The 12,769-nt window shown below is 53.0% G+C and overlaps 2 protein-coding genes across 3 annotated transcripts; both read right to left on the bottom strand.

Moving 5' to 3' along the window:
- Positions 1 to 52: 52 nt before the first annotated feature.
- TRAPPC5 (trafficking protein particle complex subunit 5) lies at positions 53 to 2,024 on the bottom strand. 2 transcript variants are annotated; one of them, XM_070414144.1, is made up of 3 exons: positions 1,976 to 2,016; positions 1,438 to 1,554; positions 53 to 667 (listed from the first exon to the last, which is right to left on the bottom strand). In XM_070414144.1, exon 3 carries the CDS (start codon positions 651 to 653, stop codon positions 87 to 89), a length of 567 nt encoding a protein of 188 aa, XP_070270245.1. In that variant the 5' UTR covers positions 654 to 667; positions 1,438 to 1,554; positions 1,976 to 2,016; the 3' UTR covers positions 53 to 86. The 2 variants fall into 2 exon arrangements, with proteins under 2 accessions (XP_070270245.1, XP_070270246.1); XM_070414145.1 differs by lacking the exon at positions 1,438 to 1,554 and having other exon boundaries at positions 1,976 to 2,024.
- A 1,081-nt stretch (positions 2,025 to 3,105) lies between these two features.
- On the bottom strand, positions 3,106 to 5,018 carry MCEMP1 (mast cell expressed membrane protein 1). The gene is made up of 7 exons (XM_070414143.1): positions 4,898 to 5,018; positions 4,504 to 4,593; positions 4,039 to 4,182; positions 3,806 to 3,856; positions 3,571 to 3,717; positions 3,256 to 3,321; positions 3,106 to 3,159 (listed from the first exon to the last, which is right to left on the bottom strand). The coding sequence occupies exons 1-7, from the start codon at positions 5,016 to 5,018 to the stop codon at positions 3,137 to 3,139; spliced, it is 642 nt and encodes a 213-aa protein (XP_070270244.1). The 3' UTR covers positions 3,106 to 3,136.
- Positions 5,019 to 12,769: the final 7,751 nt, after the last annotated feature.

The raw sequence follows: 12,769 nt of genomic DNA, 5'->3' as shown, positions 1-12,769 counted from the left end.
GGTGGATCTGGGACGCACCCACACAAGACACAAGACACAAGACACACTTGGGAAGAGTGCTCTCTCATCCTTTATTTCCGGCGGGGTCAGCGGCCCTCCAGGGCCCGGTCTCGGGCGATGACAGCCTCCTCAAACTTGATCATGAGCGTGGTGCCCTTGTGCCAGTGTGCCGTGACCTTGGCCGGGAAGCCGCTGTGTGTGAGCACCGCCTCCACGATGCCTGCCGTGAAGCTGGCGCAGTTGAGCGTGCTGTTTTCCTTGGGCACCGAGATGTACGTGTTGATGAGCGGCTCCCGCTCGATGATGTAGAAGGTGCGCGCGTCGTCGTTGGCCTGCTCCAGCTTGTCGGCCTCCTTGCCGAAGAGCGCCTTCCACACGGCGCCCTTGACGAAGAGCAGGGCGCCCAGCACCTTGGTCTCGCGCCGGGCGCCCTTCTCGCGAGCCACCAGCGCGTCGAGGACGCGCGCGCCCACCTGGCGGCCCAGCGCGGCCAGGCGCGCCTGCAGCTCGGCCACGGAGAACACGCGGCTCTGGCAGTGCTGCACCAGCTCGGAGAAGAGCAGCGCGAAGGCGCTCAGGCTCACCTCGGTGCGCGGCCGCGCCAGCGCGCGCTCCAGCAGCGCCGACTTCCCCCGCGTGAAGCGCGCCTCCATGCCGCACCGCGTCCCTGCGGGAGACCAGGGGCAGGGTCAGGGGCGGGGGAGGAACCCTGGGCCCCAGCCCAGCCCGGGGGCCCTGTCTCGGGCCTCCCTCTGGGAAGAGAGGGGAAGGAAAAGGGGCTTTCACCTGGGCGCAAATCTAGTCCCCATGAGCCCTATCCCGCGGACAGATGGGGCCAGGAGGGCCACGGGTAAGGTGGGAGGAGACGGGGTGGGGACACAAGAAACCCCTCCGCCCAGGTAATTTCTGGTGCGTGAAAAGCACCTCTGCACCCCTCCACCACCTGTGGCAGCAACTAGAACACTAGGGCCGGGCGGGGGAGGTCAGGCCCAGGGCCGGGCGGGGGAGGTCAGGCCCAGGGCCGGGCGGGGGAGGTCAGGCCCAGGGCCGGGCGGGGGAGGTCAGGCCCAGGGCCGGGCGGGGGAGGTCAGGCCCAGGGCCGGGCGGGGGAGGTCAGGCCCAGGGCCGGGCGGGGGGAGGTCAGGCCCAGGGCCGGGCGGGGGGAGGTCAGGCCCAGGGCCGGGCGGGGGAGGTCAGGCCCAGGGCCGGGCGGGGGAGGTCAGGCCCAGGGCCGGGCGGGGGAGGTCAGACCCAGGGCCGGGCGGGGGGAGGTCAGGCCCAGGGCCGGGCGGGGGCAGTGAGCGGGCAGCGCCGCCTCGGGACAGGACGGACCTGCGTCTGTAGGAGAGGCTGGGGGGGGGGGGGGGGGGCGGAGGAGTTGGGAGCCCTGCACCCCAGGCTCCCAGGAAAGTGATGGGACCGGAGGGAGGGGCTGACCTTAGACCGGGGGTTAAGAGAGCCCCAAAGGGGCGCTGTGATCCTCCATCCCAGCGCTGGGAGCCTCAGCGTCGTGGGGGAGACTCGGAAGGGGCTGCTGAGACCGCCGCAGTGGCTCTGCGGGGGGTGGGGGGTGCCGGCGAATGGGGGGACCCCAAGGGCGCTGAGGCACCCTCTCCTCCACCCTCGCCCACTCAGCGAGAAGCCGCCGCCCGGGGAGGTCGGAGGGGGAACTGAGAACCCAGCCCCCCGCCCCCCGCGGGACGGGGCTGAGGCCGCAGGTCTGGGTGCCGAGACGCCCCCGGCAGGTCCAGCCGCTGCGGGGAGAGGGGAGACGGAAGGGCGGTGCCGACACCCTCTACCGGGCGGGCGGCGGGCGGGGGGGGCCGAGGAGCCCAGCCTCCTGCGACCTCCTGGGGCGGGGCCGGCGGCGGGGGGCTCGGACGCCAAGACCCCGGCCCAGGACCCCTCGGCCCGGGGGAGGGGTGTGGGGCCCACTGGGCCGGGCGGGCAGGGGCGCGGGCGGGCGAGGTCTCACCGGGAACTGCGGCCCGCGGCTCGGCCGAGCTGCTTTACGACGCCGTGAACGGCCCCGCGTGCGCAGGCGCGGCGGGCGGGCGGGGCGGGCCGCAGTTCCCCAGACCCGCCGCTGGGGGGCGCCCGTGTCCCGAGGGCGGCCCGGGAGGGCGGCCCGCGCCTGGGGTCTCGCTGGCCCCGAGGCCCACGTGCTGGGTGCTGGGCAGCGGTAGCACCGATGGTCACGTGCTCAGGGGGCACGTCTGGCGATGGGCACGCGTCTCTGTCTCTGGGCACCTGTGTACACGGTGCATCTCAGGCCACACCCCGGGGCCACGCTCAAGGGCACAGGGTCTCAGCCGCTCCCTGGGTACCCGGTCCTGGACACGGGGACCCACTCCAGACGGCATTCTCACACACCCGCGTGCCCCCCGCGTTTCTGGCACACGTCCACCTGTTCACGGTGTGATGTTCGCCACCCCCAAGTCCAAACACTTGCAGACCCTCCCCAGAGCCCCCCAGTCGCCCCAATAACAGATCTGACAGCCACATTGTTTTCCCTTGGCCTTTACTTCCATGAACCACAAGATGTGAGTGCAGAAACACGGGCACACACCCTCGGTGACCGTCAGGCACACTCTCATGGACACACACTGTTCTCGGGGCTCAGGGAGTGACAGGCACACACCGTGACACCCGCAATTACATTCCCATGGGGTGCTCCCACCAATTCCACCATGACATGTTTATACATACATGTAACATGTTGCAGGGCATTCATGCATATTCACACCAACGGTGAAACATGCATGGGTAACACGTGTCACCAACACCCACCCTCACTGTGACACACCTTTGTGTCCCTGCTGACACAGCTACCCACTGTGATGTGCATGACACCACACGCTATGATACACACGTATCACATGCATGGTGACAGGTGCACACCACACCCTCTGTGACTCCACATTCAACATTCACCCAAGACCTGCCCTCCCTGAAATGCTTACCCCACACACACACGCGCACACGCAACTCCACAACACTCACTCATTCACCGTGACATATGGTTTGATATGTGGGGATGAACAGGTTCAGACAAGACTGGGCCCCCATGTGTCATATATACGGGGAGGTACGCCCCTGTCCTCCGAGCTGCGCCCAGGCTTCCATGTCTTCTTGATTACCGAGTGGACTGTGTGGGCTCTGGAAAGAAGGGAAGTAGAGATCCGAGATTAGGCAGGTCCTCCTGGGGGAGAAGTAGGGCACATCCAGGCTCCACCTCCCCTGGCCCCGGCTTACGTGGATTTTGCATTTTCTTCAGCGTCTCAGAGATTTGCTGTAATTGAGTCTTGATTTGGGTTATGTCTGGGGGTGGGAGGAGACAGGAGAAAACTGGGGTGGAGCCTCAGACAAGGCCCCCACCTTGCCCAAACCTGGGCTGGGGTGCTGCAGAGCCCTGCACTTGGGGTGCCCAGCAGCATTGAAATACCCCCACATTACTAACAGGTGGCACCCATCAGCCCTCCAAACCCTGCGCTCCGGGAGGGAGGGCCTCTGCTGTCCCCTCCCCAGCCTCCCCAGCACCACGGTCCCGGGGTGAGGTCCACAGGGCACCTTCTGTCAGCTTCTTCAGCTTCTCGTTCCCAGCCTGCACATTGCGGTTGGCCAAGTCAATGCTCTGTTTGGTGTTACTGAGGCTCTGCCTCACGTAGGTCCAGCCCTTCCTTTGCCCCTCCTCGCATTCACGTGTGGAGATAGAGACTGCGGGTGGGGGTGGGGGTGTCTGTGTCTCGGCTGCTCTCTCTGCCCCCACCCTGACCCCTTGGTCTCCCCCAGGGCCTCCCCTCACCATTCAAGATCTCCCTTTTCATGACCAGCAGCTCCTGGGACATCTCAGAATCTGTTCAGGATGGGGAAGGGTAGGAAAACACTCCAGTTGCCCCAGTTCTGCAACCCTCGGTGGGGGGGGAGAGAGGGGGAAACTAGGGGGAAAGGAACAGTGGAAACACTGGGGCCCCCAGCTCCTGTGGACCCCTCCACACTGCCCAGTCCCTGCCCTCCCCAAACTGAAAGCCCACTCACTCTTCACCAGAACCCAGACCAACAGAATGGTGGAAATCAGGGCGAGAAGAATGTACAGGCTTGTGAAGGCTTTGTGCAAACACTGGGCAGAGTCCGAGGATGGCCTGGACCGGGCTGGGACGGGACAGAGGCAGGGCAGGTGACCTCCAGGATTCAGCTATTAGTACTGATTCTAACACCATAATAGCGCTGTCACCTCGCCCACTCTTCCCAATGCCATTAGCAGCTGTGACCTATTCACCATCACCATCACCCAAACCTTCACCAACACTTCCACCTGACAACCAGCACCATGCCATCATCACCACCTACAGAGCTACACCATCACTTTCACTGTCTCACAGCCTTGACGCCACCACACCCCACACCACTGATCCTGACCTCCAGTGCTGCCCACTGTCCCGGCAACGCCCTCCCACCGGCCCCTCCCAAAGCTGTGGGATGTGGGCTGGCAGGGCCGCTTACCCTCACTCTTGGAGGGTGAGTGACTGCCCTTTGGATGATCCTGTTTTCTTACGATCACGGGGATATTCTCATAGTTGGGGTCATCTACACCTGTGGGCGGGTCAGTGGGAAGGGTTTGGAGACCTTCCTGGAGTTCTGGTGTCAGGATAGGGATGGGAGGGGGGCTCAGAAGTCTTGGTTCACCAAACCCCTGCACACACACATTTCTGGGGATAAAAGTTAACTAAGATTTGCTTCTTGGTTAAGAGAAGAGGGTGGGTTACACATACACTCACACCTTTTGGAGAGGGGAAGAAGGCCTTTGACCCCCACTCTCAGCTCCTACCTCTCCCATCCCAACCTCTCCCTCTTGGCTCCCCGCCCCCCCCCCCCCCCCCATGCCAAGGCACCTAACCTTTCCTATTGGCTGGTGTCCCCCGTTGCTTGTCTTTGACGGCTGCTGCCTGCATACCGGCCTGGTTTATGTAGATTTCTTCAGCCTCCATGGTCCCCAGTCTGCCAATCTGTCCACACATATCCCCACCCCCCGGGAGGTGTCTCGTCAGATGAGGAAATCTCGGGTTTGGGGTGTGGGGGAGGAAGGAGAGGTCAGCCTCCTAATTTCAGGGATCCAGAACCTCCCACCCTGGGGCATCCTCCTACCCCCAGATCAAGAGCAGTCTTAGGAGACCAGAGGTCTCAGGAAGGACAGAAAAGAGAAGCCCATAGACCTGGAGGCAGACCAGATGGTCCGGAACTTGTGAAAGAGGAGTTAGCTAATGCTACAGTCGTCATTTTGAAATATATCAAATCAACACGTATACACCTTAAATTTTTATAACACTGTGCGTCAATTATCCTATATAATAAAAGCATGATATGCTAATTAGGCTGGACGTCCTTCCGGATGACCTTCTGCATGAAGCTGTGGCTGTGAGGGCAGAGGCAGAGGCGGCCACTGCAGTGGGGGCTGAGCCCCTTGCACGAATTTTGTGCACCGAGCCTCTAGTATTAAATAAAAATAAGGTTTTTAAACAAACAGGATCTGTACAGGAAGCTGTGTGTGTGCGAACGTGTGTGTGTGTGTGTGTGTGTGTGTGTGTGTGTCTACCTGGATGAACCTCATTCTCCTGTCTCCTCTCTCTGAAGAGAGAAGCTGTGGCCCCTGAGTCCCACCTTTTAGGGTAGGGGCCACCGTCTTAGAGGCAGGATTCCCGAGTCCCCACAGCTTCCTTCCTGCTTTCCTCCTGCCGCAATGCCCCCCCTCCACTCCTCTCCAAGAAATGCTGCTTCTTCACGGCCCCTGGAGGAAAGGAGAGGATCTGAGACGGCGGTGCTAACCACTGGAACTTCAACTCCCATCTGCAACTGAGGCAGGTCCACGCCACGACCTCCCCTGGAACTGCTTCCCTCCACCGGGAGACCCCACTCAAAGAAATACCCAGAAGCACACTCATTCACATGCTCAGAGAAATATACATATTCATGCATTCACATGCCTCCACTCTGTCTAGGTGTCTTAAAACCTTCTTTGTGTCTATCTGACCTTGAAAATGGGGGATAAAAATGAGACGAGATGCATAGGGAATTTTCTCTGTAAGTCTAGTGCCTTCCAAGAGAAATATAATATAAACCACATTTTTATTTAAAAGTTTCTAACAGCCATATTAAAAAGATAAAAAGAGACAGGCTAAATTGATTTTAATAACATATTTTACTTAACATAATATACCCAAAATATTATCTCTTCAACGTATAGGTGTTATTGTGATATTATTGATATATGTCGCCTTTTGGGAGGTACTAAGTCTTCAAAATCAAATGCGTGTTTACACGTAAGGTGCCTTTCCGTTTAGAGGGGCCACACTTCGGCTGCTTCATGGCTGCCGTGTTGGACAGCACTGGCCTAGAGTGTTAGAGGTTTCTCTCTCTGGAAAAAGGTAAGGTTTTCTGACAATGTGCAGGAAGTGTGATGTTCTCTGTTTAAAATACGTGGTTAAATTCAAGAGAGCTTTGGAACGGTCCCCCAGGATCTGGTGAGGATAACGTTCTCCTTCCTAAGCTGTTGCCAACCTTGTCTGCTCCAGGAAGGTCGACTTGGCAGCGGTGAAGTGCCAGCTCCTTGCCGGTGGTAGGAAGCAGCCAGCCATTGAGCCCGTGTGATGTAATAGCCACAGAGGAGACAGACCGAAGGAGAGCTGGCTCTGACTGATGGACAGGCGCAGGGGGCGGGCCTCAGGCTGCACACGCCCCGCTCAGGCCGCCTCGGCTGGGCTGCGGCCCTCTGGACGCTGAGAAAGAGGCCGCTGTGACTGGCACCCCGGCAGCCATGTCACAGCGGCGTGAGAGGGCTCCGTGAGGTTGCCTGACCAGCCCCTTTCATGGGGTAACCGCTTCCTTTTCCTTAAAGAAAGAAAACGTGTCATAATCAGGGATTGGTTTAAGGTGGGCACATGACCCAGGCCCAGCCAATCAGAGTGTAAGATTTGGCACAAGGGCAGACAAATGAGTCAGACTCAACCAATGAAACTCAGACCTGGAACTTTTGTTGGGTTACCAAGGAAAAAAGGTATCCTCTCTTTCCTCTCTCCCCGGGGCTGTCACACTGGGAGAACGTATAGCCTAGAGCTGTGGCAGGGGAGAACCTGGCTGAGAGCGAAACTCTAGAGCAGCGGTTCTCAACCTGTGGGTCGCGACCCCTAAATACATCCTGCATATCAGATATTTACATGACGATTCATAACAGTAGCAACGTTACAGTTATGAAGTAGCAACGAAAATAATTTTATGGTTGGGGGTCACCACAACATGAGGAACTGTATTAAAGGGTCGCGGCATTAGGGAGGTTGAGAACCGCTGCTCTAGAGGTAGTTGAGTCCTGGAGGCATTATTTGAGTCCCTGGGTTCAACCTGATCCTGCTGTTCCAGCCCTGGACCTCTCAGTTACATAATCCAGAACCTTCCTTTCACTTTTGCTCAAGTTAGCTTGAAGTGGGGTCTGTGGACCTTGCAGCTGGAAGGATCTTGACTCCCTCAGGGGGCTGGGCAGTTGGTGGATGGAAAAATAGAGGTTCAAGAATGAGGCTACAGGGAGTAAGATGTGATCCCAAGTCTTCACTTTGGGACAGGAGGGTGACTGTTGGAATTTAGGGCCCTGAGGGGACCCTTCTTGGGGTCCAGTTATAGAGGGACAATTGGGTGGGACTTGGAGACAAAGGCATACACATCAGGGCCCCCGACCACAAATCAGTGAGGAAGACAGCAAAACACCAGATTCACCTTCTCTGGTCCTGGACATACTTTTGACTCAGTGGTCTCACTCCAACCCAGGGCCACAGTGGAGTTAGGAGGAAGGGCCTGAGAGGGGAATCCCTGGGCTGGGATCTAAGTGGGCTCCATGGGCACCAAGAGTGTTTGTGAGCCTAGCTCATGGCCCACATGATCAGACAGGGGCTGTGCCATCTCAGGGGGTGGGTGGCAGTGGAAGGAGAATCCAAGACATCCTGAAAGCCAGCTCCCCCCCCCCACCCCCCCATCACCCACGCTCCAGCTCCTGGAGCACGCTGCTGGGGCCTGTGACTTTTGAGTCGGGGGTTCCTTTCAAGACTGGGCACCAAGTTTCTAAACTGTGCAGCTCTCAGGGGCTGGATTATAAAACTAATAGGCACCTCTCACTGACACCAGAGAGGTGTTACCAGAAAGCCCCTGAGTCAGTGGGAGAGGGCTGTCCCCAACCTCTATCCTTATCTTCTTTAAGAAAAAAAAAGTATATATATATTGATTTCAGACAGGAAGGGAGAGGGAGAGAGAGATAGAAACATCAGTGATGAGAGAGAATAATTGATCGGCTGCTTCTTGCACACCTCCCCACTGGGGATCAAGTCTACAACCCAGGCATGTGCCCCTGACTGGAATCAAACCCGGGACCCTTCAGTCCACAGGCCGATGCTCTATCCACTGAGCCAAACCAGCTAAGGCAGTCCTTATCTATACTAATAAAAGGGTAATATGCTAATTAGACCGGACGTCTTCTGGACATCCTTCCGGACAAAGCCGCGAGGGCCGAGGAGGGCCGGCAGCTGCGGTGGCTATGAGGGCCGAGGAGGGCTGGTGGCCGGCAGTGGCAGCAGCAGTGGGGTGATGGGGGCAGCACCTTCCCCTGATTGTCCAGTCGCCTCCCACCGAGGGAGGCCAGACTTCGGCTTAGGCATGGGGAGCGTGCCTAAGCCATCAGTAGGACATCCCCTGAGGGCTCCCAGACTGCTGTGAGAGGGGGCAGGCTGGGCTGAGGGACCCCCCCTCAGTGCATGAATTTTTGTGCACCAGGCCTCTAGTCTTCTCATATAAATGCATTTATACAAGAGACCTTGACTGTGTTGTGAAAAGCCAATCTATTACAGCATGCACCTTTATTAAGAAGCAAAGCCAGCAAACCTATTCATCTGGCCCATGAAGTGCAGACAGGCTCTCAGCTCATCAGAAGAGCGAGTTGGGTGGGGTCTGAGGCGTTATATACCCTCCTGTCCATAGACTTCAACATTCCTCTGCTGATGTTTTGGTGCAGAGTGATTCTCAAGGCCCTTTTTTTTTACTTTGTTGTGACCTTCCCAGAATTCATGAGAAGCACCTGCAACTTTATCTCGCTCAGCCTGAGGCTGTGGGCTTCTCTGCTGAGGGAGTAGAACTGCCTTTTTCCCCTTTCCCCTCCCTCTCTGCATTCTCTCATTCGGAAGGTTTTTCACCATTTGCTCTCATGTCCTTGCTGGAAAGATAATGGCTTGCTAGTTACCAGCTGGCTGCAGATTGCCCACACTGTTTGGCCTTGTTTTAACGTTTTTGCCTCAGTTTTCCCGTTCCTCCTGCCCTGGGACCCTGTAACAAAACCAGTCGGTTAGGCTTCCTAGGAAACTGGACCCTGAATTGCCTGGATTTGTGCTTCCTGGGATGCTGGGGTTTGCCTTTTAGGGCCCTGAGTCCAGACAGGGACAAGTGCCTCCAGGCTGGAGTGGGACTTAATGTTGGAAGTACGAGAGTCGGCCCAGGGTGTATGTGTCCACGTGTCACTATGACCCTGCCCCGACCTGCAGGGCACGCATCGTGGGTACTCCACACCAAATCCTGCAAAGGAATGAGAGGATAGGAGACGCGAAGAAATGGAGGCAAGACAAAGTTCTGATCAAGCCTCAATTTTATTTTTACAGCGGGTAGTATTTATGTTGTTCTAGAGGAGAGGGGTGGGCAAAGGGGGTCCTATCATTAAGGATGTAACAGGCTTTGGGATGTCGCAGCTATGCGCTTATCAGCTGAGATGTAGCAGCTTTGTGCTTAGGGTGAGGGTAAGTTATCTTTTAACTCCAGGCCAAACCGGGAGTTGGCTTGGAGGAGCCATAAACCTATTATGCTGAAAACTGGAGATGTATATGTGATTTATAATGGCTCCCAACAATTCCTCCCTTACCATTTAGTTAAGGGTGGGCATTAACCGACTGGGGGAGTAGTGACCTGGTTCCTCCCATGAGATCGGCAGATCTCACCTCTGGTGGCTCTTGGTATCTTTTGGGGAGGAGAGGCAGAGCCAACAATTATATATGTATGGATACCAACCTCTATGCAAACCACGTGTGCTCACAGAGAAATCCAGAGGCGGTCGAGAAAATTTTGATTTTCTGTTTTGACCTTCCCTTGCAGTGCTTTGCCCTGCACCCAGACGGTACCCATACCATTCCTCTATATAGTGTAGGTAAGCATTCCTCTGGCTTTATGCTGTCCCCGTGGGGAGGGAGCTCTGGCAATCATTATAATCACATTCTCGGTCTATAGTAGCTAAACGATGGTAGTGAACCTGAATGGGTTTGGCCAGGATGCTATCAATTTGCTGTTTGACAAAACTTGTCAGTTTCTTAAAAGCCCATGGACCAAAGGTTAAAATTAACAGTAAGCTGACAAGGGGGCCAAGTGCAGGAAGCAGGTAGGGGAGTAGGCCATTGAGTCCGCTCCAAAGGGGGTTTTCGAACAGCTCTCTTCGCCTTTTGACCAGATCTTCCTGGAGTTTTCTTATCTTGTCTCGGACGATTCCAGATTTGTTGGCATAAAAACAGCAGCATTCCTGTAGGGCTAAACATATTCCTCCCTGCTCTGCTGTAAGTAAATCTATTCCTCTTCTATTTTGTAAAACTACTTCTGCTAGGGAGTCAATTTGGTCTTGGAGATCATTGATAGTACCTGAAAGAGCCTGAACATCATCAATTAACTGATTAGATAATTTATTATAGGTATGTAATGCGGTTCCTAATCCAGCTGTGCCAGTGGCCACAGCTCCAGAGACCCCTAGTCCTATAAGTAAAGGAATAAATTGGACAGCCCGCTTACTGCGTCCAGCAATGTAATCAAGGCTGGGTAGGGGGACAGGTTCTCCCCCTGGAATAATGTCAATGTCAGGGAGAATACTAGCCTGAACACATAATCCTGTCCAGTTTAAAGGTAGAGCTGTATAGGCCGTATTACCTCCACATACAAACACTCGTCCAGGAGCGGGGCAAAGGGAGGAACTGTGATTGTAAACGAGAGAGCAGTTAACAAAGCTAACAAAGCCTACATCTAGATCATAACTATTATTCTGGGGGGGTTTTTGTAGACATGAGGAAAAGTTGAATGCAACAGGTTGAGTTCTAAAGGGCAAACTGAGGGTACAATTATTATTAGAAGTGATGTTACTGATGTCATCTGGAATGACAAGGGGCATAGGTGTACCTAGGGTCATACATAGCCAACAGTCTTCTGCAAGGGATGGATTGGAGGCATTTAAAGCACGGAGTGATATAAAAAGGGTATTTTCTCTGCTGCACAATCTGCTGAACCTGCTTAAATAGTAAGAATAAACTTTGGTCGCTAAACCATTTCAACTGGGCAGTTTAAATTCTACTTACTAGACCTGAAGCATAAGAAGAATCAGAAATTATATTAATAGGCTGTTGGAAATCTGCAACGCAGCCTTAATAGCTTTTAATTCAATTCTTTGCACAGAAGTATGACTGGTCAATATGACTCGGTCAGAATTTATAGTATGATAGGCAGCTTTTCCATTTGATGACCCATCAGTAAAAACAGTTAAAGCTCCAGGAATTGGTTCCTGCGTAGTATTTTTTGGTATAATGATGGAGGTCTTATATAAAAATTGTAAAAGTTTATCTTTTAATAAGTGACAACTAAGTTCCCCTGAATATCCACTTAACCCAATTTGCCAATTTTAAGTCAGTTTGAAATAACATTTATTCTTTTAACTTTAGTTGTCCTAAGTTATGGACAGTAAATGACATTAATTAAATTTCTGGTATTAGTCTTTGGGTAAATTTACATAAACTTTGTTTAAGGAGACAATACACAAATTATTTAATTTAGCTTTTGAGGCCCAATATATTGATTTTTAATTTTAGTTAGACATCTGAAGGAAACCTCTTTTTATTTCCTTCTAGACAGTTCTTTCTCACACAAGCAACAAATATAAGAAACATGGTTGCCTTTTGAGATTTTAACAAATACTGCCGCAAAGCCATATATTTCAAGTGATTATTTTATTTATGGTGACTAATTATTGTCAGATTTAGTATTTTAACAACAATCTGTAAATGTTGGTAATTATATTTTTAAAGAGTATACCCTTTGGCTTATTTGTATATATAGAAGAATCATGGGAAGCCTTCAGTAACCTTTATAGAAGAATTTACTTTACTAGGATTCAGTTGCTTACAAGGATAGTAATTTAAGTATTTTTTAAAAAGGCAAAGTGAAGCAAGTAAATTTAGTATTTAGTAAACTTTTGATTCACAAGGGGCAAACGCTGCCCCACCTCCAGCCTAATTTAAAATGCAGCGGCAAGGAGCTTTTGTTATTTCAAATTACATCTTAAAATTCCACTGCTGTATTTTAAGAAATATTAAACAAAATTACTTGTTTTGCCCTTTCTCAGAGGCAAAAACTTAATATATTTGTTAATTTATATTTGATAAAGCTTTCTATGTGATTTCAAGTATATTAAATTTAGCTAATTTAAAAAATCCTTTAAAAAGAGAGAATAAACTTTTGAAAACATTTCAGGGCCCTTGAAATTTCTCAAAGTCATTCCTTGGTTATAGTTTTGAAATCCAGCTTGAAAGACCATCAAATATATATATATATATATATATATATATATGATTTAAAAATTATATATTTCTTATAATTATTAAGAGATATCAATTAAATTTAAACTGATCTTTATATTTAAAAATTTCGGTTGGGATTACAAAAT

The sequence above is a fragment of the Myotis yumanensis genome, unplaced genomic scaffold (assembly GCF_028538775.1).
Source record: "Myotis yumanensis isolate MYYU_CA2020_CCGP unplaced genomic scaffold, mMyoYum1.0.hap1 SCAF_5, whole genome shotgun sequence".
Taxonomy (NCBI): Eukaryota; Metazoa; Chordata; class Mammalia; order Chiroptera; family Vespertilionidae; genus Myotis; species Myotis yumanensis.
This window is presented reverse-complemented; position numbering and strand designations above follow the sequence as displayed.

What these genes read in the sequence shown, in the direction of transcription:
- MCEMP1 (XM_070414143.1), bottom strand. Translation starts at nt 5,018, where the DNA reads ATGTGTGGACAGATTGGCAGACTGGGGACCATGGAGGCTGAAGAAATC. An exon ending in GAAAAGGGAGATCTTGAATG is followed by an intron (nt 3,718 to 3,805) that starts GTGAGGGGAGGC and finishes CCCCACCCGCAG; the next exon opens with TCTCTATCTCCACACGTGAA. An exon ending in GAAGAAAATGCAAAATCCAC is followed by an intron (nt 3,160 to 3,255) that starts GTAAGCCGGGGC and finishes CCTTCTTTCCAG; the next exon opens with AGCCCACACAGTCCACTCGG.
- TRAPPC5 (XM_070414145.1), bottom strand. Translation starts at nt 653, where the DNA reads ATGGAGGCGCGCTTCACGCGGGGGAAGTCGGCGCTGCTGGAGCGCGCG.